This window comes from Uranotaenia lowii, chromosome 3 (genome assembly GCF_029784155.1).
Source record: "Uranotaenia lowii strain MFRU-FL chromosome 3, ASM2978415v1, whole genome shotgun sequence".
Classification (NCBI taxonomy): domain Eukaryota; kingdom Metazoa; phylum Arthropoda; class Insecta; order Diptera; family Culicidae; genus Uranotaenia; species Uranotaenia lowii.
This window is the reverse complement of record NC_073693.1, coordinates 115,125,515-115,152,804: the sequence shown is the minus strand read 5'-3', so window position 1 is coordinate 115,152,804 and position 27,290 is coordinate 115,125,515. Positions and strand designations below refer to the sequence as shown.

Sequence of the window (27,290 nt, the reverse complement as noted above, 5' to 3'; positions counted from 1 at the left end):
ATGTTAGTTTTCAATGGAAATCATGAAACAGCACATCAAAACGCATTGGAATTTTATCAGCTTTTCAAATATAATATTTAAAAAAATTTAAGTGATGATCTTTAAAATAAAAAGTTTTAAATAAACTTTAAATGGTGTCTTAAAGTACCATCTGCATCACCAAATATTCTGCAAACAATACCATTGTATAGCTCAATTTATGATGCAGCTTTCATCTAAAGACATCAAAGTGGACCAACAGCTCCTTTAAGAGTTATGAAAGAAATAATGACAATATATCTCTTTCAACAGAATATTCGGAGATGAAGACGGTACTTTAAGACACCATTTAAAGCTTATTTACGTGCTGATGGCCGACTAAATAGAACAAATAAAAAAAACAAATAAAGCTTATTTGCAATTTTCCTGTTCAAGGTTATTCTTTTCAATTTTTTAACTATTTTATCTGGAAAACTGATCAAATTTCAATACGTTTTGATGAGCTGTTTTATAATTTCCATTGAAAAATATCAGAGTAATGTAGCTTTGAAGCATGGTTTTATTTTATTTACGAAAAACCTAATCGAGTCTAACTCGAAAAATAAAAATATAAGAAATTTTAAAAAAAAACTTTTTTAAAGTCGTAAAAATGAATCGAATTTTCTATTTTAGGGAAGATCTGTAGATCCCCGGCGCAAACCCGCCAGATAATTAAGAAAAATCCCCATAAGTAAATTTGTAGTTTTTAAGACCTAGATCAGTCTATCGAAATAACATCCGAGTTTCAAGTTAAAACAATTTATTTTTGTCACCCAGAATTTCGTTTCAATCAATTTTATCTCAACTCCAACCCTCTTTTTTAAATTTTCTGGATTTTTTTTATTTCTAAACACATATTCTTATGAACACTCCTGTTTTATTTTTTTCAATAAGGTTTTTTTTGCTATCGGGTTTGTTGGAGAGACACTTTCAATTTTCACCAAAATATCAAAACATTTTATTTAAACAACTTAAAATCCCTAAATTTTTTGAAAAATTTCTGTTTCAAAAGTTAAATATACAGTTTTTTATGAATGTTTAAAATTGCATCAATTTATAACATAGTATAAATATGTAGTGAATTTATACAAGAAATAATGTGTTTGATAACTTAAAAATTAAAAAAATATATATGTACAATAAGTGTTTTTGATCTTCTTTTGGTGCAAATCCCTTCAGTTGCTTTTAAAAACAATCTCATAAGTCATAGTTTTTTCCCTTGGATTTATGTATGTATGTACGTCAAATATCTTTAAAAAAATAAAATAATCGTACTTAGAATTTCAAATAAAAATGTCATAAAATTGCAAAGTAAGAAACGAATGTGTTTAAATCAAAATTATTTAAATACCTATTTATTTGAACAATGTAATAAATTAGGTATGGGAGAATAGGGATACTTGATCCCCTTTTCTAATTTTAATCACATCTTTTTGAAGAAAAAAAATGGCAGATCGCCGTCTTCTGCATTTTCTGACAGCGCATAATTTCAAGTACATTAACCCGTAGATGAACTAGAAGCGTTTTCGTGTGACTGAAAAAATTGTGATATTTTGAAAGTTAACGGAGACTTGATCCTTTATTGAAGTAGACTTGATCCTTTAATCAGAGTACCTTAAGCTTTAGCTAAAATCATGCAAAATCTAAAGGTAGGGGAGAATGAGGATACTTGATCCCTGGGGATACTTGATTCCTTAGCTATATCTCGAAACTGGAATGTCTTACAAAGATCAAATGTTCTAGAAAAATGTGCCAAAATGAGCAAAATAACAATGCGTGTAGTTTAAAAAAATTTAACAAAATAATTGTTTGAGTAATTGAACTTTGTTTGAAAAATTTCACAAAATGTAACTTGAAGATCTTTTTTCATCACTTTAAAATGTTCCTTACATGGGAAAATTATGAAAAAAATATTTGTTCCAATGTATCAATCGTTCGAGCGTAAAACTGAACTTCATAATGCCATATTTTCAAAGCAATGGAAAACTATCAACTGTTCTCAGAAAAAGTTTTCTAAAATGTTGATTATGGGTACAATTGATCCCCTAGAGTTGGGTACAATTGATCCCCCTTCCAAATGGCATATTCTTCTTATGAATTGATCGTTATGATTGCTGATTACGAAATTACTAATATTTATCCAAAAACTTATATTTATCAAACAATTGTCTGAAGAAAAGAGCAAAAATAATTAATTTTCTCTTAATTATAAAAAATAGCGCCATTAAGTATGCAATGTAATTAGCGTTAAGACAAAGCTACAGAATTTTCTTCTTATGTCTGCTATAAATTGTGAAATGAGAACAAACATGACCAAAATAGTCAATTAACATTCTATCTTTGGGTTTTGTTTGATTTTTATACAAGGATTAGGGCTTCCTGAATAAAAAATCTTGTCTCCTTCAATAGGGGATCATGTCTCCCCTAACTTCAGAAAAATCGCAATTTTTTTACTCCCACGAAAATGCTTCTAGTTCATCAACGAGTTCAAGTATTGTTCTAATTTTTGGAGCATAGAAACTTGAAGTTACAAGCTGTCAGAAAATGTCAAAGACGGCGAGTTGCCAAATTTTTCCAAAAAGATATAGTGAAAATAAGAAAAGGGGATCAAGTATCCCCACTCTCCCCTAAAGTTTCATTGACTTTTTTGACCTTATTAGATTTTATTTCACATTTTATAAGTGTCAAACAAAAAGAATTAAAAAAAATTGTCTACTACCCTATATTTATTGCATACTTAAGGGCAAAATTTTCTAATTTTCAGATAAAACCGATTTTTTGAGTTTTTTGATAGGGAAATTATTAGATAAATATAAGTCATTGGATAAATAATAATAATTCTTCGTGCTCAGCGATGATCAACATCCATTCAGAAGAAAAATATATCTTTTTGGAGTCGAGAGATCAAGTGAATCTATAAAATACATTTTGGAAAACTTTTTCTTAAAAAATTGAGAGTTTACTATGGCTTTGAAAATATGGCATTAAGAAGTTCATATTAAACTTTAACGGTTGACATATTGGAATAAATATTTTTATCATATTTTTTTCGTGTGGGAAACATTCTAAAATTATAAAAAAAAGATCTTCAAGACACATTTTGTTAGGTTTTTCAAACAAAGTGCAATTACTCAAAAGATTTTTTTTATTTTCTGAGATCACAGGTTTTTTGTTGTGTTCTATTTGCTAATTTTCCTAGAACATTTGATCTATGTAAGACATACCAGTATTGAGATATAGTTGAGGAATCAAGTATCCCCAGGAATTAGGTATCCTCATTCTCCTCTATATCTGATAAAATCTACCTAGTTTAATGAATTTTCACCAAAAACTTGGCAGTTGTGGAAGAAGGTTTAGTACAGATTTAGCAGAAAATTGTTCTTTAAACTTTAGAAAATATTCTTCAGAAATATTTAAAAAACAAAAGCAATTTGAGAACCAAAGTGACGATTTTTTTTTAATTTTTAAACATTGGAAAATAAACGATAAATCATCATGATCTATAATGTACATACTAGACCGCTGCTAACTTTGTATGGAAACTTCAAATTCCTAACTTTTTACACCTCCCATAACTTTTTTGGGTTGTTTTTGCTGCCAGAAACAGAAATTTTGGTAGTGGTCCATCCAGTCCTGAATTAGCGCAACGAGTTTTAATTTTATATGAAAATTTGTATGGGAAAACAAAAATTTTCATTCAAAAATCGCCGGAGGTGTACTGTAACTTTGTATGACACTTTGGATGAAAAATGTTCCTCGATTCTTGTAGTACAATACATGTGAACAAAGCACAAACCTAACCTGTAACTCAGAAAAAATATTCGATGTTATAAAAAAAAATCAAAATAATTTGTTTTAATTTTAGCGTTTTTGACTGCTTATTTGAAAGCTGTGTAATCGAAGGATGAGAATAAAAAATCTCAAAAAACTGCTTTGCATAACCAGAGAATATATTGATTTAAATAACCATTGCAAAAACATTTCATGCAATTATTAAAAGCTCTAGCAATCAAAGTCTGCCATTTTAAATACTTTTCATTGGATTCAGATTTCTTTTTTGAAATGGTTATTACTTTTGTCATGAAATTCTTAGCTACTTGTCTTGTTAGCAAAAAATTAAGCGTAAGAATAGTAAAAACCAAAAATCAAATACCGATTTCATTTCAAGCTTATTTGAATTTTCTGGATTACGTAATGTGCAATAAACAAAACAAACAAAATTGAAACGCGTTGCGCTAACTCAGGAATTAACCAAATCATCTAAGATTTTACACTGATGCTTGGTGACCCAAAAGGCATCAGAAAAACATATTGGAGCAAAAAGTCATTTTTTGGTTGTGGTCTAATGTACACTTTATTCCTCAATTTTCATCTTCATTGAAGTTTAGCTTTTTCTCTATAATCAATTTGAAAATGCGTTTTTACTTTATTTTAACTTGTTGACTAGAGGCGAACAGAGCACCATTGATCGGGGCACGATGAGCATTTTCTGCCATAAAATCAAGCAGTGAATCCAACTCGATGAAGTCAAATTAACTTAAGACTAATTTTAGCTGACGATTTGGCCTTGTGGTAAGTTGAAAAGAAATTCAGAAGACTCGAGTTCGATTCCTGATCGCGGCGTTTTTTTATATACCATTTCATGATCAATTATTTTAAATGTTGCATTATACGGCTAATCACATCATCCGTCAACCAAAGCACCGGAAAAATGTGAAGCTACGAATCACCGTATAGTGCGAAGAGCATCATGAATGGTAAATGAAAAAAAATCGCTTCGACCAGAAATCGAACTAGAGTCCTCTGAGTTACCTTTCCGACACCTTACCATTAGGCCAAAGCGTCAGATGAAATTTTTTAAGCTGTAGCTCTATAATTGAGTTGACTTTATCAAATTGAATTAGCTGCAAAATTCTGCCCATCGTGCCTCGGTTTATGGTGCTTATACTGCCCCACTGGGTTTTCAACTTTCCTCACACAGTAGGTAATTGATTTAAGTTTTGGAAAACGTTTGAAAAATGCATCTTTATCTGTCCTACCAAGATTAGATTTCCTAGTTCAACTTCTCTAGTATAAATAATTTGGAAAATACCTTGACATTTAAATTTTTTTTTCTCAAATCGATAACTGGCTAAACCAAGTGTGTTTTCATAGCATAATGGTTAGAATTTGTGTCAACGTTTTGATGCCAATAAAGATCATCATCAGGGATCAAAATTTAACTCTTTTGTTTGATTTTTTAAACTTTTATCCATGTTTATATTGTTCAGAACTAGGGATGACCGCGTAATGTACATAACAATAAGGGTTTATCTCAATTTATTAATATAATGACAATGAATTGTAATCAGTCATACAATCCACATCTATCATAAATTTGTAAAAATGGAATCACGAAAAACAAACAGTTGGTCACCTTCAAAACTAACATCGGAAAGCTTTGTGTCCCAAACTTTTTTCTGTGTGTTGTTGTGAGTGTGTGACGTCTGCCAGTCTAATCTCCCAGATGTTTTTGTTCATACCAGTGTGTGTGTGTCTGTGTGTGCGTGTGTGTGTTCCTCAAGCTAGTGTGATCTTCGAGGCCTAGTCCTAAGCTATCTTTTTGTGTGTCATTGTGGCAGCGTGTTTTTTTTAACTGTCCCCTAAAACAATTTCATCTCTCAACTTTGGCGCGTGTGTGTGTTTTGCGGTTTACCGAATTGGTCGCTTTCCCGCCCGACAAAAAGGCAATTAAAACTTTCTCGCCCGAAAACTATGCATATCTAATAGTTTTTTGAAGTGTTTCTTTTCGGCTTGTGTCTCCAGTAAAGCTAGCTCTCCACTCTAAGAATTTTATTACTTGTGTGTTTTTGTCTCACCATAAAGGAGGTTTTTATGCGAATCGGAAAATCTCTGAAGCTGCTCATCACTACTACTGGGGAGGTGCTTTGTGTTGCTTATGGGAAAGGGATTTTAAGTTTGAAATAACTGGGTAGAAAGGAGGGATCAGTCATAGTTTCATTAACCACTTGGGAATTCAGGAAAGAAATTATTGCTTTGGAATAAATAAAAAAAGAACTTTGTGGAGAATCAGTAAGTTGCAAGGGAGAATTTAAAGCATGGGTTGTTTACAATTTATCAATAATAAAATATGAACCCTCTTGTAGCAAATTCAACCTATGAGTCATTGAGTCATGAGTTTGAAGGACTAAACTTTTCAGAAAATTTTGTAAGTGGTCATTACTCGAATCAACTTTTAGCATAATGCAAAAGATGGCGTTAGTCAACGACTGCTTTTTACACATTCAAATACAAAAATTCAAAGTTTTTCGTAGGCTATAGTACATCTTCACCTTCCTACAGCTTCCATCCTGTAATTCGCTTTACTTTTGCCAGATTTTTTCGTGAGAAAGTTGCAAAAAATTATAAAGAAGTAACGGGCTTGTGATGTTAGACTGAGTCGATTTGGGATCATTTTTTGATTTCTCGAACCCTGAGGTCTTAAAAGCTTCGTTTTTGTTCAAAATTGATCCATGGTTTTTTGAAGAATTTTTAAGTAACGTTCACATGAGTAAAATGGAACTTTTATATTTTTATGGGAAAATAGAATATTTTGTTCTGAAAAATCGACATCGTTTTGTTTTATCTTCGTATCTAATTAGTCAAAAAAGTTATTAGCTGATGAAAAGGAGTATATCTTTAAGCATTGAAAAACAATAAATTCATTTGACATCACTGCAGGTGCCTAGCGAAGTATTGCTTTGAAAGTTGACATGCAATACCACGCTAGGCACAAGCAGTGATGTCAAATGGATTGATAGATTTTCATTGCCAAAAGGCATACTCCTATTCAACAGCAAATAACTTTTTTGTCTAATAAGATACGAAATTACGGTCTTCGACAAAGATGTTCAGTGGGAAATTTCCTTTAAATAACTTATAAATTGCCATAAATTGATCTGGCCATTATAAGGCTATTATAAAGGATACAAATAAAAAATGCTACGTGATGTGATAAAATTTGATTGTATCAAAAGCTTTCCAAAAAAATATGTTTGTGCTGATGCAATTTTTCTTAAATAATACCTCAAATCAGTTTCAGCAATTATAAAGAAAAAAAAATGCTTTCTGATCCATATAACTTTTCTATACATTTTTCTTTAGATATTAAAATGTTTAAAATGTTTAAAATGTTTAAAAAATTTGTTCTGTATCGAATACCCTATCATCATTCCAATAAAGTTGAGTAAGCAATTTTATTTGGCATTTTATGATTTAAAAAATAAAGAAGACCTTTGACATCCATCTAAAATTCTTTCTCCGGTTGATCTAAAATATATGCTTCAGTAAATTTAGTGCTCGAACTTTTACATTTGCTAGTCCATTACTACCATACACTAGCAACAAATTAGATCAGAGTATCAAAAAATCATCCATTGGCCCTGAACATAACCCCTCAAATAAAAACATCGTTTTCGCTGCTCTTACTAACTGAAAACTCAGTGTGTGTCATACTGAAACATGCCTGAATGCCTCCGCTGATTGCCTGTCGATTTTGTCTGCCCACACACTATCTATGTTCTAGTTGCACTCTAAGATTTTTAACATGACATATTTTAGACAATTTTTCCATAGAACTCTAGAATTCTTTAATCAAAATTAGACTTAAATTCGTTAGCCTATAGATATTTGTTAATTGATGATATTTGAGATTAGTTAATTGCTTGATTTTCTGTTATATGTTTTGTTTTTCTTTTGTGGATTATATTTTTAATTTGATACTGTAAAAAATATAACTAGAACTATCGGTATCAGTTATTGTTTTGCATTGTTTTGTTTAGCCGGGTTGTTTTGTGTTTACTCTAGAAAAGTAATACTTTAAAAACCCTGATCAAATTTGTATAGAACTAATCAAGTTGTTTGTCTATTGCTGTTTTCATCCCGTTCTTCGGACCCCAAAACGTATCGGAACCCGCCAGGAGTACAAAGAGTTCATCGATGCTGAAGGATTAATGCCACTTCCTACTTCCGACTTCCACACGACGGTTTGTCTCGAGATGCGTATGCTAAAGAATAGTATGAACAACAACTGTATAGCCCCACCATCACAATTTGGTCCAAGTACAATATCATATCCATATCCGTATATGGATACACCAATCAAACATTCTAATAACTGTAATAAGAGTAATGTTAATAGTAACGTCAACGGTACCAGCAACAACAATAACGCTAACGCTAGTTATAATAATAGTAATAGTAACAACGGTGATTTGGCTAGTGTCGATAGTTCCGATACCTACGCTAGTTGTCAAACGCATCCATTCCTATCACAAGGTGATCTAACATCCGATATTGTAGATATGTCATTCGACTTAGATACGCTAGATACCAACAATTTGTACATAAACCCACTGGAGAAAGATTCTCAACAGCAGCGTTCCACAGGTATCAGGTCCCAGGTGAAGAAAAGTGCTTCCGGAGACACGGGTTTGAGGAGTTTGGGGGCCAGCCCGATGGACGAGGAGTTCAAACAGTTCCAGACCTCGTTCGATACCTCAGACCGGGGCAGCCGGGTCAGTCTGAACGAAACGCCGGTACCGAAACATCGTAAGACCCGTTTCCAGCAAGGCGTAGCATCGGCAGCGCTGGCCGCTGCAACCAGTAGACCGAAGACACGCTTCGAGAACCTCAAATCGTCTATCGAAAGTCTGGACGAATCCGGAGGAGCCGGCGCCGGAAGTTCCGGAGCACCCGCCACTAGTAGCAGCAGCACTGCCACCAAAAAGACACGCAGGTCTTCCTTCATGCCGTCAAAAAGCCTCGCGTCAGCCACCAAACTTATCAACCAGCATCTGTTCGGGATTCAGAATCCATCGCCCAAAGGTATGTTGAACCCCCAGAAACTACCAACAAATCCCTTGAACTACACACAACCACATTGCCACAATAATTATTCATCACACACATTGTTACTGCTACCACACTACCACATCTAAAATTGAAACTATCTAACCCACTGTCTAACACCATTATAACCCCACCACACCGAAACTCAACTGGTCCTTAATACTAACCAGGCTATCGCTAATACAGCTACTCACATCTCACCACCACCAATCACCAATACACATTAAATACACTAACACATGTTCTCATATGGCAACCCCTCGAGAGAGAAAAACCTCAATCTTCGTTAGTTCAATTCACAAACACTCACACACACACTTACATATCCACCATTTTCTGTACAATTAACTCCCACTTTCACCCGAACTATGTCTATTTATACTCAAAATGTCTATGTTTCGCGCGTTACATTCCTGAACTGTTGCTCGATGTATCGTTTGTTGTTGATACCTGTTTCAAAGACGATGAAAACAGAAGAGAAAATCATTAAACCAGGAACAGTTTAAATACGAGCGCTAGAGATGTTGAAATTATTTATGTGTTGATATATTTTAGTTGGATTATGATTTGGTTAAGTAAAATTCATTTAAAGAACTTTCTGACTTGGATATGACCTATTTTGTGAAAAGCGAAAGAATGCAATTAAAAAATAAACAAATCTAACGCACAATTTCCTTGAAAATCAGCGAGGTAGTAGTGATATCCTCCCTTCAAATTTTGTTATTTAATCGTGAACAATTTTTTTAAAAATATGTCTGTAAAATTGCACAAAAACATTGAGAATTTATTACTAACATTCTGATAAATTTAGCTCCCTTATACCGCATTGATATCCACCACTCGACATATCAAGTTTTTATATTGTGCGTTTAGATAAAATTTTTATAAACGTCGTTGGTGAACTGGCATCTTGGCTGACTTCCGACCAAAACATATTCAGTCGTTTTATTTAAGCGTGCACCACAAAATTTTCATGTTTTCAAATGCACATGAAATCAATGTTGCTACAAATTCATTTGAATCGTTTGTGTATCTCATTCTTGTCCGTAAGAGTGTAATGTATGTAGAGATACTCTGGTGGATATAGATTTATGTGTGGCAACGTTGCATATAATACACTGTTATTTTTTCGAACACAACTGTCTAAGGTTCGGAAGTAAGTTCGGGATCGGAAGTCCGGACTTCCGAAGTAAAATTTAGTGCTGGCGCTATAATAGTATTACACCGTACCGGCCAAAACCGAGCATAAATCGGGTTTTACCCTCACTTATAAGTTAGTGTGTATTATTTGGTGTGCGTGATATTCAAAGTGCCAAATGTAAACATCATTCTTTGAAAATCCATCACCAGTTGACATTTGTTTTCGCTTCCATACAATTTGTTTACATCGGGAAGCACGACCTGTCAAAATTCACGATGGTATTGGTGAGGGCACAAGCAACACTAAATATTTTCAGAGTATACTACCGTCCACATTATGGTGCACTACCAGTGAACCACTCATAGTGAAAACGAGCACAAAGACAGCAAAAACACGAAAAAAAGAAGGTATTTCCAACAATAATCCACTTTTAATCAATCATATCTGATTGCTTCACGACCAACTATAATTATCAAACTTTTAACTTATAGGGGAGAATGAGGATACTTGATCCCTGGGGATACTTGATTCCTTAGCTATATCTCGAAACTGGAATGTCTTACGAAGATCAAATGTTCTAGAAAAATATGCAAAAACGAGCAAAATAACAATGCTTGTAGTTTAAAAATTTTTAACAAAATAATTGTTTGAGTAATTGAACTTTGTTTGAAAAATTTCACAAAATGTAACTTGAAGATCTTTTTTCATCACTTTAAAATGTTCCTTACATGGGAAAATTATGAAAAAAATATTTGTTCCAATGTATCAAACGTTCGGGCGTAAAATGAACTTCATAATGCCATATTTTCAAAGCAATGGAAAACTCTCAACTTTTTTCAGAAAAAGTTTTCTAAAATGTTGATTATGGGTACAATTGATCCCCTAGAGTTGGGTACAATTGATCCCCCTTCCAAACTGCACATTCTTCTTCTGAATTGACCGTTATGATTGCTGATAACGAAATTACTAATATTTATCCAAAAACTAATATTTATCAAACAATTGTCTGAAGAAAAGAGCAAAAATAATTAATTTTTTCTTAATTATAAAAAAAATAGCGCCTTTAAGTATGCAATGTTATTAGCGTTGAGACGAAGTTATAGAGTTTTCTTCTTATGTCTGCTATAAATTGTGAAATGAGAACAAACATGACCAAAATAGTCAATAAACATTCTATCTTGAGGTTTTGTTTGATTTTTATACAAGGATTAGGGCTTCCTGAATAAAAGATCAAGTCTCCTTCAATAGGGGATCAAGTCTCCCCTAACTTCAGAAAAATTGCAATTTTTTTACTCCCACGAAAATGCTTCTAGTTCATCAACGGGTTCAAGTATCGTTCTAATTTTTGGAGCTTAGAAACTTGAAGTTACAAGCTGTCAGAAAATGTCAAAGACGGCGAGTTGCTAAATTTTTCCAAAAAGATATGGTGAAAATAAGAAAAGGGGATCAAGTATCCCCACTCTCCCCTAAATACTTATAAATACTTATAATAGACAATCTGATTGATTTCGTAAATTCAACTATGGATGTATGATTGATTTTGTGCATTCAACTACAAATAGAATAGATTCAACTATAATGTACGATTGATATCATACATTCAACAATTATAATTACATTACAACATTATAATTATAGTAGATGAAACTATAATAATATGATTGATTTGATTGTAAATATGGTAGATTCAACTATGATAATTTAATTATAAATATGATGGATTCAATTATATTTCTATGATTGATTTAATAAGGTCAACTATAAATATTGTAAATTTAAATTCTGTTTATATCGGAAGTTATCATATCTTATGATGTTTTTCTTCAGAATAATTTTATGACTACGATGTATTTCCTTTTAATTTATAAGTTCTGCATTTTTCATCTAGTTCGTTTTAGCTGCCACGATGCTAGAAAAGCTGACAGAAAATCCCGATATCCACGTCCCGGTTCCCCCGCTGTTGTTCTTTTTGCATCTTGATGCATGGTTGCCCAGAAAATTGTGCAACCTCACTAATCGGTCCCAGAAGACGCCGTTAGAAGTCGGTGCTTCTGAATCCGGACAGTCAATATCAGTCGACTTTGATACTGCCTTGCATGTCATGCGATTCTGATTTTTGGTCAACGACATGAGCTTACAATGTGGACCAAGTTGAATGAAGAACATCGTGCTTACTACGATATTTTTCTTCTTACAGCCAATAATTACATTTTTTTCAACTGTTGCGCAACTTATAACGTAAATTCTCTCCCGAAACAGGAAGAAAAATAAAAAGAAAGATGATCGTATGTATGTGTGATGCGATTGGAGTACAAAATTGTCATTCAATATTGACATTGCTGCCTGACTGACATTGTAGCTTGGTCATTAAACTGGTAGACGACTTTGATAACATTGACATTGACTACTAGACGTTGGTCAAGAACGAACGAAATCAACTGAAATTTACCAGCCTCGCTGGTGGAGAAAAATATTTCCTCATCGCTAGAGAGCGCTTGAGCTGTGCAACCGATTTCAAGAACTGCTAGCTGAGCTCTAAAAACAGCACCACGATCGCTGCAGGGAACACGTGTTGGTCTCACATTAAGATTTTTTTTGCTGATGAACACGGATGAACACTATCAATCTTTTTTTATTTAATTAGAGAGACTTTTGACTTTTTCAGTAAATTTGTCTCTGGACAACAATCAATCATAACAATATTGTTGAATTTACTATATTGATAGTTCAATAGCTAGAATCAATCATACATTTGTAGTTTAATCTGTTGTATTTACGGTTGAATCAATTATACCATTACAGTTCAATGCATCATATTCATAGTTAAATGTTAGAGATCAACCGGAATTGTATAGTTGAATCTATTATATTCATAGTTGAATACCTAAAATCAATCACAAAATTGTAGTCGAATTTATCATAATTACAGATGAATAAATTATACGTTTACAATTGAATTTATCATATTTAAAGTTAAATTTGAGAGGTCAACCAGAAATGTATAGTTTAATCTATTGTATTTATAGTTGAATGCCTAAAATCAATCATAAAAATGTAGCCTGAATCTAATATATTAGCTATTGAATCAATTATACCATTAAAGATGATACTATTATATTCATAGCTGACTATGTTAGGTCAATCAGCAGATTGTAGTTGAATCAAATACATTTAGATATAGTTGAATGACTAAAATCAATCATACAATTGTAGTTGAATCTATCATATTTACAGTTCAATCAATTATACCATTACAGTTGAATCCATTATATTCATAGTTGATTGCTTCAAGTCAATCATCAGTTTGTAGTTGAGCCTATTATATTTAAAGTGTGATGCGAAACAATCAACTACCCTTTGGTGATTGGTACAACCAGCTGAACTAATTAGAACAACTGTGGTAATTTTTCTCCGTGTTGAGGAAAGTGGTGAAGTAGTTTTTGGGAATTTTCACTTTTCCATACAAAATTTTTACTTTTTTCGTGCGAATTTTAAGTCGCATTATCCGAGTGAGCTAAAACTTTACCAGTATTGGTGAATTATTGATTGAATTCAGATTGGGGGGTGGGAGCAAAAAAATATACTGTAATATACGTCAACTGACAGATGAAGGTTAGAGCTAATACACCCACAAAAAAAACCTCAATAATCGCCAAAAATAACAACAGACTCGTAAAAATTATCGCATTTGTTATGGGTCATACTGCAGTGTTCCTCAAAACCGTATTTTCGTGTGCGATGGTTTAAAAGTTTTCTACCATGACATTAAAAAGCCAAAAAAAGTTCAACAAACTGCAACCCTTACTTCTCAGCTTGGCTTAGGTATTGAGATTTTGATATTTACCCTCAATCTGACAACAACTTTCAGTTCACAAATAAGATTTAAATTTCAAATTTGCATCAGCATATCCAACAAGTGGCACAAATTTCTCAATTAGTCTCATACTTTTCTACAGATCCTTGTCGATAGGTATTGCCTTACATTTGAAAGGATATAAAATGAGCCTTTAGTTTTATCATCAGCTGAATCGAATTTCTGTAGAACTTTCTTAACGAACCTAAGGTGAATTTTCAACAACGCTCGTGTGAAAGACTTGCGTGATGGTCATTGCCAATGGAGATTTGCCTCCATCTGAAAGACTTTTAAGGTTCACACAGAAAAAAAATTTGACAATAACGTGTCACTGAAAACTGCAACCTTTAAAATAAATCACCTGCAATTAACAAAACCTGTAATTTTAAATTGTTTTCCTTGAAAGTTAACGAAGATTCATTTATTATTACAGCAAAAGTCCTGTAAAAAAAGTTGTACACCAGAAATTAAATGTCACGTAATCATGTTTTCGACCTGTAAAATTACGGTAAATGTCCTGCTCCTTTTGTTACAGGACATTTGCGTAATTTTACAGGAAATAATTTTTGCGGTGCAGTTTAAGTCGTACCAATTCTCTACAAACGATTTTCTGGTGCCATTATACGGCATGGTACATAAATCAATAAATCAATCAATATTTAAAAGAAACCCACACATTTTCATATACTTTTTTCTTGATATCGCTGACGAATTCAAAGTTAAAATCTCAAAAGGAGACTCGATACTCTAAGTTAAATTCCCAAAAAGGCTATAACGATAACCCCCAATTAAGATTCAGTGTTCTAAGCTGATAAAATCCTTTAAGGCTCGATATTTAATTCTTAAAAACTTAATTGAAACTGGATATTCTAAGTAAAAACCCAAATAGAGACACGATATTCTAAGTTAAACTTTCAAATTCAGACCTTTTATTCAATGTTGAACAACCAAACGATAGCACAATATTCTAAGTTAAACAACTGAATCGAGACTCAATTTTCTATGTTAGAATTGAGATTCGGTATTTGAAGGTAAAGCAACCAAATACACGCAAAATAATTTGCCCGTAGCGGCTACGTGAAAAACTACATAATTTTTATCCAATTGACTTCCAAGTAACTTCTACGAATAAAATATCTGAAGGTTCTCCTAATAAGATTTGGTGCCTGAACGTCACCTCAAAGATACGTTAATTTTTAGTAAATTCAATCAAATGTTTTGATGAAAGTTATTTTCAATTGAAGTTGAATCTACTTGGAGAATGAACTTCATTACAATTAATGGCTGTATAGATCGGTTTGTGAAATAAAAATTTCATGTTTACAATATTTTATAAGTTTATTCAAATTTCTCCACAAGAGCTAAAAGCATCTGGATTCCATGGGCTCTTGTAGCGCAAATTGTTTGTCGAAATGTCGAAAACGATTAAATATATGAGTAGTATTACAATTATTACCTGTTCTAAATTATTATTCTGGAAACTGTTTGCGATCCGATTGTTTGTCCTGCAAAAAATCGGGTTATGCGGGAAGGTTAAAGCAGGTTTCTCTATCATGAAGCGACATATTTTTTCCCCTGGCTTGTGGCAAAAGTTATTCGAGGAATATAAAAAAAAATCTCACCTCGATACACACTGTACACGATGTACACTTAGTACGTCTCGGTGGTCGAGTGGTTAGCGTGGTTAGACGGTAATCGCTGGTCCACTGATGGCATGGGTTCGATTCCCATCTCGGTACTGGGTATTAAATGTTAATCTTAAGTTATCCATGTCATTTATTCAGTCTGTAAGCCTAAATCGGCTAAGACGGTGTGTGTCTTTTTTTTTCATACGAAACGAGAAAAAGACAAGTAAACAAAATCATGATCAAGGACTGATAATTTTCTTATAAGAATTCGTTCATGCACACGTTCGTAATAAACTGATCAAGTTAGACTTTAAGCAATCCACTTTAAATTTATGTGAAATTTATACGGCAGTTGCCTACTTCAAAGTGGTAACTACAAAACACACTTAGAATCTATTCTAAGATTTTGTTATAATCTTATTTTACGTGAAAAATCCCGTATATTTAATTTATGAATTATTTTGCGTGTAGAGATTCGATATTCTCAGTTGAACATCCAAATTGAGACCATTTTTTCAACGTTGAGCAACGCAATGTAAACTAGCCATTCAAAGTTGAACAACTAAATCTAAACTCAATTCACAAGTTGCAATGTAGATTTGATATTTGAAGTTAACAAACAAATTTAGACACGATGTTCTATGTTAGAAGTCAAACTGAGACTTGACAATCTAAGTTGAAGACCCCCATTTTTAGTTGTAACTCTCGATATTTAAAGGTGAAAAACCAAACAGAGCTATTTTAAAGAATAATATTGGAAGTTGAACAACAGAATAGAGTTGAAATCCTAAATAGAAACTCCATATTCATAACTGAAAGACCAAAAAAGGCTTGATATCCTGAGAAGAGAAACCCATTTGAAATTCGACTTTCTAAATTTTTCTTTCTAATGATTTTGGCATGGTGCTACACTTTAGCTCGCAGTTTATTTGATTTTAAAGTTGTTCAGCATCAAAGAGTAATAATTAGATACTGTTTATTGTTGAACTATCACTGATTTGAACTGATTTGAATTTATATTTTAACCAGGATTCGGTAGTTTTCTTGATAATCTTCGTTTCAGGCTGTTCTAAAGAAGACCGTCTTCAATTTTAGAAAACTGGAAACTATCCTGTTGAACTTGAATTGTCAAAATTTGTTTTTGGAACATTTAAATTTTTAAAATGGAATTCAGTTATAGATAGTCACTTTTTTTAGTTTGTAAATTTGTAGTTAACATTGATTGTTTGAAAGAAAACTTTTATTTTTATGCTTATTTTGATTTTTGAGTAAGATTAGAAAAGTTTCATCTAAAATTTTTCATTTTTGTAATTTATGTCGAAAAATACGTTTTGACAACTCCCGTCCTTTTTTAATAGAATTGAAAATCATGAACGACCGATTGTTAGAATAGATTCAAATATGTAAAATAGATTTAAAAAAATTCGTAATTATAAATGATAGCCAAGTCATTTATTTCGCCGATAGTCACCACCTTTGTAATTATTGAGACACGTAGCAGCTTCCAGTTGCTTCTGTTAGTATTCAAACCGTTGTGTACAGGATATAGTTTCCAACCCATTTACTTCTGAAACAAAATTTTCTCAACACCCAAAATCTATCCGTGTAATTACACATTCTCCACTACATGAACCTGTAACAAAGCCGACAAACGACAATGTCCCAAACAATCCGATGTTGATTAGCGATGTAGATTTGTAGTAAGGTAGCTGAAAAATCTAGATAGTGAAACAACTCGATCTAACCGATTCGACGATTAACCCATTAACGTCATATGTGTTGTCTCTCTTTTTCCATTTTTTCTCTCTTTTGCATCCTATTAATCGCCCAACTCATCAATCGATCCAAAAAAAATATCATAAATATTTTTTTCAATCAAATCGCGATCGTCTGCATCTTTTTCCAAACAATCATCATGACCCAAAAAATAACCATTTCGATCGAAAACAATCGGAAAAAAATAATGAATCTGACCCAACCCAACCAATCAGGTAAAGATGATACTAAAAAGTTGTCGTTATCCATAGATTCGATAGAAACGTCACCTCAGTTAGAAACACATCGACGATCGAAATCGATCCTCAAAAATAAATCTGAAGCGTCGAGACTTTTGTCCGATCCAGAAAGCGAAAGACTATTGGCTGACAATATGTCTGGATCCGGGGTCTCGGATAACGGTGCCAATATGGTAAATTTGATTTTTGAATGTCGTTTGAATGAGCATAATATCTATTTTCTCCCCTTATCCCTGTATTTTTATGGTTTCTTTTTCGGTTTAACCTCAATTAACACGTCCAGCTGATGATGATTTGTTGTACTTTAAGAGCGCCCCGCCCCCTTATAAGCCCCCTTTTTGAGATAGTCAGTTATTTAGAATTTGCTAAGGAATAGTACTTTTAGCGGACCGTTTTGGTTTTAGTCGTCTGTATTTAGTTTCCAACTTTAAGTATTTTTGCGATTCAAGAAAGCAACTTGTTGACTCCCCATTACCAATTTCAAACAAGAAGTTTCGTGTTTTTGCCCGTTTTTGTTTCTGTTAAACATATTCTTCCTAGATGTTAGTGTTACGAATACCTTTAGCTAATCCTATTCTCTGTCTCTCTTAGCTTGACCTTAACCTTTCACCTTTGAATATGTGTGTTTTGTCGACCTGTCCTGTTTTCTTGTTTCATTGCACGGCTAATGACTGTTTGAAACCTCCCCCCTAACTCGATGGCTCACTCCTATCTAAATTAACACATGTGTGGAACGAGCTACCTTATAGCTCCGCAATCTTGCTGTTTGTTCAATAGCTATCGGAAAGTGTGCCTGTCTTCTAGTGCCAGCTCCACCTTTTAATATGCATTCTGTTTTTATTTCTCTGACACCTGCCCATAAACCAAAAGGGGAGCGACTCAAATACTGACTACTCCGGAAGCACAATGATCGCCACCTCGATCACCCCGATAGCACAACGACATCGTCTTGTACACCAGCGTTCGACACCGGCCTCATTGGGCAGCAAGGCGCCAACGAAGTTCCAGCAGCCGAGATACTCCCAGGAAGAGGTCGCCCGGCAGAACAAACCCCAGCTGATCCGGGGCGTAGGAATCGGGACGTACGTCGATCATCTTACCGGTGACCGGCGGCTCGATACAGGGACTAGGGAAAGTAGCACAGGTAATTCCGCCTCAAATATACCTACCCGTTTTAGTTCATATAATGGAATCTTATTTCGTTTCCGTCTTTTTCCGGTTTTCTTCGCCCATCTGGATCATCAAAAACCTACGAAGAATCAGAAACGGCATTCTCAACATATCTTGCAGCAGCTAGCAGTAATAGTACCAATAACAACAATAGCAAAGACAAAAACTCGTTCGCCGGAAGTAGCCTAACGTCGAGCGATGAAAGCAAAACGACCACCAGTAGGGGCAACTCGGTAGAAAATCACGGCGGAAGTAGTGGCTATGGAGCATCGTCATCGTAGCAGGTGAGCCAAGTTATAGAACATGTTAGGTGTCACTAATTTTCATTAACATTTCTCGAAATGTTAAAGGAAGAATACAAATAAAAATAAGGGCGGCTGACAACCACAAGTCCCTGAGTACAATAAGCACATTTGAAAATCTAAAAGGAGTAGTTTGAGGCACATGTGTGAAACCGTTCAATCTACGCCAGTAGCTGCCAGGCTCCAAAAATTATATCTAAAAAACACTCAAGAAGAAAAACAATGGGGAGTTCACTACAGACGTTACAGAAACGTTTCAGTTACCTACTACAGAGCAGGTTTCAATACGCAGGAGTGCGTCGAATGAGAAAGAGAAATTTTTACGCAACTCTTTCGTTCTCCGTTCACGGGAACATTTCATTGCTCAAAATTCTCACGAGAAATTTGCGGCCGAAACGCAGTTTGGAAAATTTTGAGCGATGCGAATTTGCGCGCGCCTATTCAAAAGCGCAAGCGGTTCGGGAATTGTGTTTGCGTTTCTCTAGGCGCGTGGAGTGTGTGGAATACCGAGCATCTACCGAGAGGACAAGGCGGCTCACTGGACGGCGCGCGCGTCTCTCTTTAGCACACGGAGTGTGGGCCGGGTGTTTCGTGTTGATGAAGAAATCTGTACGAATAGGTAATTTAAATAATAGAATAAGTTAAACAGATTATAACGCCCAACGGGCTTGGGGGGAGGTTATTACACTCAATGTTTGAAGTTTTAAAATAGCGAAAAATAGTGTCGCGGCATCATACGACCCCTCTAGTGAAAGGGTTTGACTTGTAAAAGACGAAAACTATTGTCGCGAGCTCGCTAGTACAAGCTTCTAGTGTTAGTACCGCGAGAAATTAGTTTAGCTCCAATTTCAACATGCGATCACTCTAGTGAAAGGGTTTGAATTGTGGGTGACGAAAACTAGTGTCGCGAGCTCGCTAGTACAAGCTTCTAGTGCTAGTACCGGGCGGTAGAGATAAGTTTAGCTCAGATTTCACTTTTCGACCGGTCAAGTAAAAGGGTTTGATTTGTAGGTGATGAAAACTAGTGTCGCGAGTTTGCTAGTACAATCTACTAGTGTTAGTACCGCGAGAAATAAGTTTAGCTCCAATTTCAACTTGCCACTCCTCTAGTGAAAAGTTGTGACTTGTAGGTGCCGAAAACAAGTGTCGCGAGCTCGCTAGTACAAGCTGCTAGTGTTAGTACCGGTAGAAATAAGTTTTGCTTCGATTTTACTTTTCGACCGGTCAAGTGAAAGGGTTTAACTTGAAGGTGACGAAAACTAGTGTCGCGAGATTGCTAGTACAAGCTACTAGAGTTAGTACCGGTAGAAATAAGTTTAGCTCCGATTTCAACTTGCGATCCCTCTAGTGAAAGGTTTTTACTTGTAGATGAAGAAAAATAGTGTCGAAAGTTCGCTAGTACAAGCTACTAGAGTTAGTACCGGTAGAAGTTAGTTTAGCTCTGATTTAAACTTTTGACCGGTCAAGTGAAAGGGTTTGACTTGTGGGTGAAGAAAAATTGCTTTTTTTTCTGCATGCATAATAGCTCAAATTTTAACTAGCGACCCCTCTAGTGAAATGGTTTGACTTGTAGGTGACGAAAACTAGTGTCGTGAGTTTGCTAGTACAAGCTGCTAGTGTTAGTATCGGATAAAACTAGTTGGGCTCCGATTTCAACTTTTGACCGGTCCTGTGAAATGTTTTGACTTGTAGGTGAAGAAAAATAGTGTTGCGAGTTCGCTAGTACAAGCTTCTAGTGTTAATAAGGGTCGACCGGTCAAGTAAAAGGGTTGGACTTGTAGGTGACGAAAACTAGTGTCGTAAGTTTGTTAGTACAAGCTACTAAAGCGTGATACGGTCAAAATTTGGTCAATATCAACTTGACGTATTTCTTTCAATTTTGCATTTTAAAAACCTGAACACCCCTCATTTTGAAGGTGTGTGTGTGTGTGTGTGTGTGTGTGTGTGTGTGTGTGTGTGTGTGTGTGTGTGTGTGTGTGTGTGTGTGGGTGTGTAGAATTTTGCTCCTATTTTGATTTTGGAATTCACTCTTCAGTTGTCAAAATGCCGTCCAAGGAAGAAGAGCAGCGTATCAAAATTTTGCTCGCGCATCGCGAATATCCGAGCTACTCGCACGCAAAGCTGGCAAAATCGCTAAAAGTTGCCAAATCAACCGTTACAAATGTAATTAAAGTGTTTGGGGAACGTTTGTCGACAGCCAGGAAGTCTGGATCGGGGGGAAATCGAAAACCGGAAGCCACTGAGACGACAAAGAGAGTTGCCGGTAGTTTCAAGCGAAACCCTAACCTCTCTCTCCAAGATGCCGCAAAAAAGCTGGGTGTATCGTCTTCAACCGTGCATCGAGCCAATGAACGAGCCGGACTATCGACTTACAAGAAGGTAGTGACTCCAAATCGCGATGATAAATAAAATACGACGGCCAAAGCGCAATCCCGGAGGCTGTACACGACGATGCTGACGAAGTTTGACAGCGTGGTAATGGACGACGAAACCTACGTCAAAGCCGACTACAAGCAGCTTCCGGACAGGAGTTTCATACGGTAAAAGGAAGGGGAAAGGTAGCAGATATTTTCAAGCACATGAAACTGTCAAAGTTCACGAAGAAATATGTGGTTTGGCATGCCAGCTGTTCGTGTGGCTTGAAAAGCAGCATTTTCATAGCTTCCGGGACTGGCAACAAAGAAATTTACGTGCAAGAGTGTTTGAATAAACGTCTGCTGCCTTTCCTGAAGAAACACTGTTGTTTCGTACTGATTTGGCCGGATTTGGCATCTTGCCATTACGGTAAAAAGGTCATGGAGTGGTACGCTGTCAACAACGTGCAAGTGGATCCCAAGGACAAGAACCCTCCCAACACGTCAGAGCTCCGCCCAATTGAGAAATACTAGGCTATTGTCAAGCGGAACCTAAAGAAGACCAAAAAATCTGCTAAGGACGAGCAGCAGTTCGAAGCAAACTGGCTTTTACTAAATCTGATGGCAGGGGTTAAGCGTAAGACCCGGCAATTCGGAATCGGAAAAGCGGAAGCCTAACTGAATATTTTTCCTGAATTTTATACTAATTAAACTTGAAAAAGAAATTTAATATGATTTTTTAAATAAACGATTTCATCGATTCACACGCGTTTTTCCTTGACCAAATTCTGACCGTATCACCCTTTACAAGTGCTGTAAAATTATCTTTTTATTGTATAAATCCTGATTCTACAATTTACCACAATCATTTTTGAATCAACAGAGAATAAACTGTTTTACGATTTCAGGTCGTAAAACCAACCAAATCATTTTATTTATTCTGAATTTTTTAACGGCTGTCATACAGACTGATTATTTAAAACAGGTGACGTCACGGATTGCACGATTAAAAATAGATTTGATTACATGATAGTCAAATAAGTGTGAAATATCATTTAAAACTTCACAACATCGGAAAAGGAGGTGATTCTGTCCGAAGACTGTTTGGCTTCATGGCAGCCAAAACATGGTTTGATTACGCAATCGACAACCTAGAACGTACAAGTTTAGTCTCTGGAGCAATTGCGGGCAGTCAACGGCATTTGTCGTATCAGAGTGCGTTATAGAAAAGTTCTTCTTTTTCTGAAAGACATCATTGATAGCAGGGCATACCACTCAGAAAAGGTCAAAAATTTTATAAAGCACTGGTCGGGATGATGTTCCCGGCAAGTTCTAATTCGTTTTTGCCGATAAGTTTGCAAGGAAGTGCAAGGTTTGTAAAGTATTTGCAGCTGCGGACGAAAAATCCCGGTTTTTTGTGATATACAAGACCATGGACTCCAAAATGTACAAGAAGGAGTGCATGAGAAAACGTATTCTTCCATTTTAATTTCGCTTACATAGCTCCGAGATACCCGAGATTTGGTGCATCTCTAGTTGAGATGATTACTAGTTTTTTTTTATTATTTGAAATCTAAGCCGCAGCCCGTGGCGTAGAGGACAGCTTTCAAGTCTTCTAAGCCAACGGGTATGAGATCGAATCCCGGTCACGGCATACATAGTACACTTTCTGTGGATTGTGGTTTTAGCATTTGTAAGATGCTAGCCATCATATCCTCGAACGATGTACGCTTAGAGTTAAGAAAAAGGAATCGCTTTGAGGAAACAACAAGTTTCATTGAGATCCTGTATGTGTTTGTGTTCGTTTAAAAAAAAATAGTTCTCTGGAGCCACTATTAATAAAATATAGCTTTAGGTAGACTAAATGTTCTTTTTCTATTTGCAGGAAGTGTCGAAAGGCAGAAATAACGAAAAATACTGAACCTAGTTAAAACTATCTGCGCCTATATGTAAATACGTCACTCTAATCAACAAATTGCAACTAACGGAACACTCTAAACCAAAGAAATGGCAACCCCACGACGAGAAAGGTTGCCCAAATATGTGCCGACAGAAACAGAAACCAACTACAAAATAGCTCACTCGTAAGGAAACCAAACCAAAAACAAACAAACTAAATTAAGCACAACTAAGATATAAAAAAAAACAAAATTTGTGCAAAAAAGGAAGTGAAACAGTAGTTTTTAAAAGTAAACATTCGCAGACGCTAAACCGAACTTTGAAATGTAATTTTTAACTCAACCGGAAGAGAAGGCAGAACTAAGAACAGCTAAATTAATGAACACATATTAATTCAAATTCAAACGAACAAAAGTACGGACAAGGATGATGGTGTAATTCAAATTGATATTAACCACAACACTCACACAAATCGTCAAACGCAACGATTATATCGTCAATCGCACCCTACTATTTAGGATAGTTTTTTTTTGGGGAAATAAACATTATAGGAAAAACGAATTTGCATAACTCTCCCCCTCTTGACAAAAACAAAAGGCCAGCGAAAATCTTCACACTCGTCGAATGAATTAAAAATACCATAAGGCACATACCAGATAATACGTGAAAGGAAAATACTTATAAATCGAACCGCAACGTAATCTAACATCAGCAATAACTTCGTCAAAATCCACCGCCAACCAAATCTGACGTTTCATTCGATCAACAACAAATCCGATCTGGAAATGCATTGATATTTTCCATAATATAATCAGCCGCTCGTGATCCACCAATCTGTAAATATCGACAAACGACTATGAGAAGAGAATTAAACAAAACAAATCTACCGAAGCTCCGTTGACGGAACTGAAACGATTGAAAAAAGACTCGATTTTATAGTGTTAAGTTTTATCTAAGGACGGTGGATGTTTCGTATTCTCCTCTCCGGTTTTTTTTTATTTCTATATAAAACCACAGAAGCTGGAGTAGGCAGTCTTGCTGCAAATTTTTTGATAACATCAATCTAACTTTGCGACAAATTAGTGAAATGTTACATCAATACAGCCATTTATCGTAAACGAGCGAGAGCAAAAACACAAATCACGAATCCTATCGCTTTTTGAGCATTTTTCCTTTCGTTATAAGAAAAGTAAATCTGGCCACGAGGCGTGTAAATCATTTCTCGTATTGAGCAAGAAACTTAAACTTGGGAAGGGGTACCCAAAACTCAAGAGTTTATTTTCAAAACCTGAATTCTGATTTCAATGTTTGGAGACTAGAATCTTTAATCCTAAATCATTTGTTCTTCTTTATTTTAAACTCCAATAAACTCAATTCAAACATTATGTACCTAAAACAAATTCGTTTTTTTTTTATTTAAAATTTTCAAATGCTTATTTAAAAATATGGGTAGATTTCGGCCCAGTATTTCTTTAAATTTCAGTTTGCTGTTCAGTTCAATTATTTTTGGACTTTGAAATATTCTATGTAGGTATTTTTTTTAAAAGTATCTGCATCCGTCCGTGGTCAAATGCCCATTTTCAATAGTCAACCATTTGGAAAACTTCTTATCACTAAAATATTCCAATCTCCGATACTTTCATAGACAATCAGATGATTTACAGCACTGCAAGGAACTATCACGTCATTTTCAAAATAGCGATTTCTATGCGGTTTATATAAAAGTAACAAAACAGAGGCTAAGTGAAGTCAAATTCGAGCATCGGGCGAATCTATGAAACAATCAATATTATTTCCCTAATCTATACAGAAAATTGAACATAAAAAATCACAACAGACTGTAAAATCCTTTTGTATCACAAACAAAAAGTGGGAAAATACCAACCGTAAATGCAATTCTGGTAGGCGTATCAAGAAATCATTGAACGAAAGCAATACAATCTTTAATGTAATTAAAGTTTGATTTTCGCAAGTTACTGAAAACCAACTTAACAAGAACAAGAAAAATACAATATTTGCAAAATCCTTACAAAACAAGAAAAACACAAACTAGTTACTAAATTTCTCAATCAAAATGCCGAATTCTTATCAATTCTCAACCAAATCGCTTCAATGTCTCTTAGGCAGAAATGCAGCTTTCGTAAAGACAACTTTTCTAGTCTCTAGTGGCAAAAGGTTAAGAAAAAAAACTGAAACACTCCGTAAAGCAGCTGAGCGCAGCTATCACTTTCTAATCAAACGCTAGTCAATCAAACATAATCTATTAACAAAAAAATAAACTTACACCAACACACACTCAGACACGCTGACAAAAGTATAAACAAAAATATACGCAAACAGTAACAAGACAACAAACACAAACAAACAAACAAAACAAAACTAAAACAACCGACTATGTAGTTTTAATGTTCAGAGCACTTAAAAAAGTAAGGCAAACGAAAAAAGGAGATAAGGAGTTCACTAAAAGGGGTTGTTTAACGTTTAAGTCGAAGCTAGTCCGGTTTTCGAATATTCTCAAAAGTCACATACACAAACACACACACGTCTAGAAACGATCACTCACGTACTTACTCTACACGAATGCGGAACAACAACAAAAAAACGCGAGTTCAGAGAAAAAAAATCATTTATAAGAAAAACAGTAACTTTTTTCTCAGAGTATGGAACAAAACGATATAAAGTAAATTAAAAGGAAAACTAGTATAAATGATGGCTTATATCTGTGATTTAATTAAAACAAAGAAATAAAAGTTAAAGAAATGTTAGTAAAACATTGTATAATAAAAGAAATAAATTTAAAACTACGTTAACATTAAGATAAACAAAAATGAAATGTGCTTTTTAAATATTTTCGATTTGAAGACATTATATATACAAAGTAATGTGAAAATAGCTACAAAGACGAAAAACCAAAAAGAACATCTAGATTATAACAAAAGAGAGGAAAATCAGAAAAAACAAAACCATATTATAATGAAGTTATATATAAATGTGTAAAAAAGTAAGCAAATCTATACATACAGAAGCAAACAAAGAAGAACAATGCTAGCCAATAAGAATTTTTAGATAAGCCATAACAAAAAATCAACACAAACACACACACAGTCAGTAACCCCTACATAGATCCAGCAAGCACCGGAAAACATCTCGTTCTATATGTGGTGACAATTTTGTGAATAGCGAAAAAAAATCCAAAATAAAGCTGTCCAATCGTTTAACAAGTTCGTTTTGTTGTTCTGTTGACACAATCAAGAGTATAGGTAAAAAAAAAAACAAAAGAAACAAAAAAACTCACTACATTTAGTGAAGCTTAACCGATGCTAGTCTGCAAGTTATTTAGGTAATAATTGAAAAGTCTAACGAATTATCGCTGTAATAGATTTACGGTTCTAAGCTATGTTAGAATGGATACTATTATTTTTTCGTTCGGATAAAGTTTAGCGTGTTGCACTGTTTTCATACTCTATTTAGTTTACCGTTTTGTTGGGTTTAGAAGTTACGGCAAACGTTCTAGTCATTTATGTTCTTCATTTAGACGTCCTAAGTTACACACAGCATTGTATTGGTATACTGTTGTTGATACGTGAGAGAATTACAAGTACACTCAATAAATCTTTGATTCGAGATTCAAACGTTGGTCTTTTTTATTGATGCTCACTTCTCCCGGGAACAGGGTGATTTCCATTTTATTTTCCTGTCGAGTTTATTTGGGCGGTTTTACCGAATCCGGTGTCAACTTTTTTCGATTTCTCTACATTTCTTAAGTCTCAGTTTATGTTGATTTAATTTATTAAATAATTATCTCTCTGGATTCATCAACAATAAACACTTATGTACAATAAAGTGTACTTTATTTCCTACTTCCCACTTCCCATTATGATGGGTGTATGTGCGAGTGAGAGACAGAGATAGGTAGAAAGAGATAAATTCATTATTTGCAATTAGCTCTCTGGAGCCACTTTTATTCATTTTATTATACACGCAATCGAAACCTAAAATTAAAAAAAAACATGATCGGGAA

At 34.6% G+C, this 27,290-nt stretch overlaps 1 protein-coding gene across 9 annotated transcripts in view; it reads left to right on the top strand.

Moving 5' to 3' along the window:
• LOC129751786 (potassium voltage-gated channel protein Shab) overlaps positions 1-26,901 on the top strand; it is a 372,964-nt gene extending 346,063 nt beyond the window's left edge. For 6 of the 9 annotated variants that reach the window (XM_055747503.1, XM_055747499.1, XM_055747504.1 and 3 more), the window contains 5 exons: positions 7,977-8,883; positions 17,521-17,717; positions 18,415-18,688; positions 18,802-18,998; positions 23,256-26,901. In XM_055747503.1, coding sequence (XP_055603478.1) covers positions 7,977-8,883; positions 17,521-17,717; positions 18,415-18,688; positions 18,802-18,995 — 1,572 coding nt within the window. In that variant the 3' untranslated portion in view covers positions 18,996-18,998; positions 23,256-26,901. Of the gene's footprint in view, positions 1-7,976; positions 8,884-17,520; positions 17,718-18,414; positions 18,689-18,801; positions 18,999-23,255 lie in introns of those variants that run through there. The other 3 variants (XM_055747500.1, XM_055747502.1, XM_055747508.1) reach the window with 3 other exon arrangements.
• The last annotated feature ends 389 nt before the right edge of the window (positions 26,902-27,290 follow it).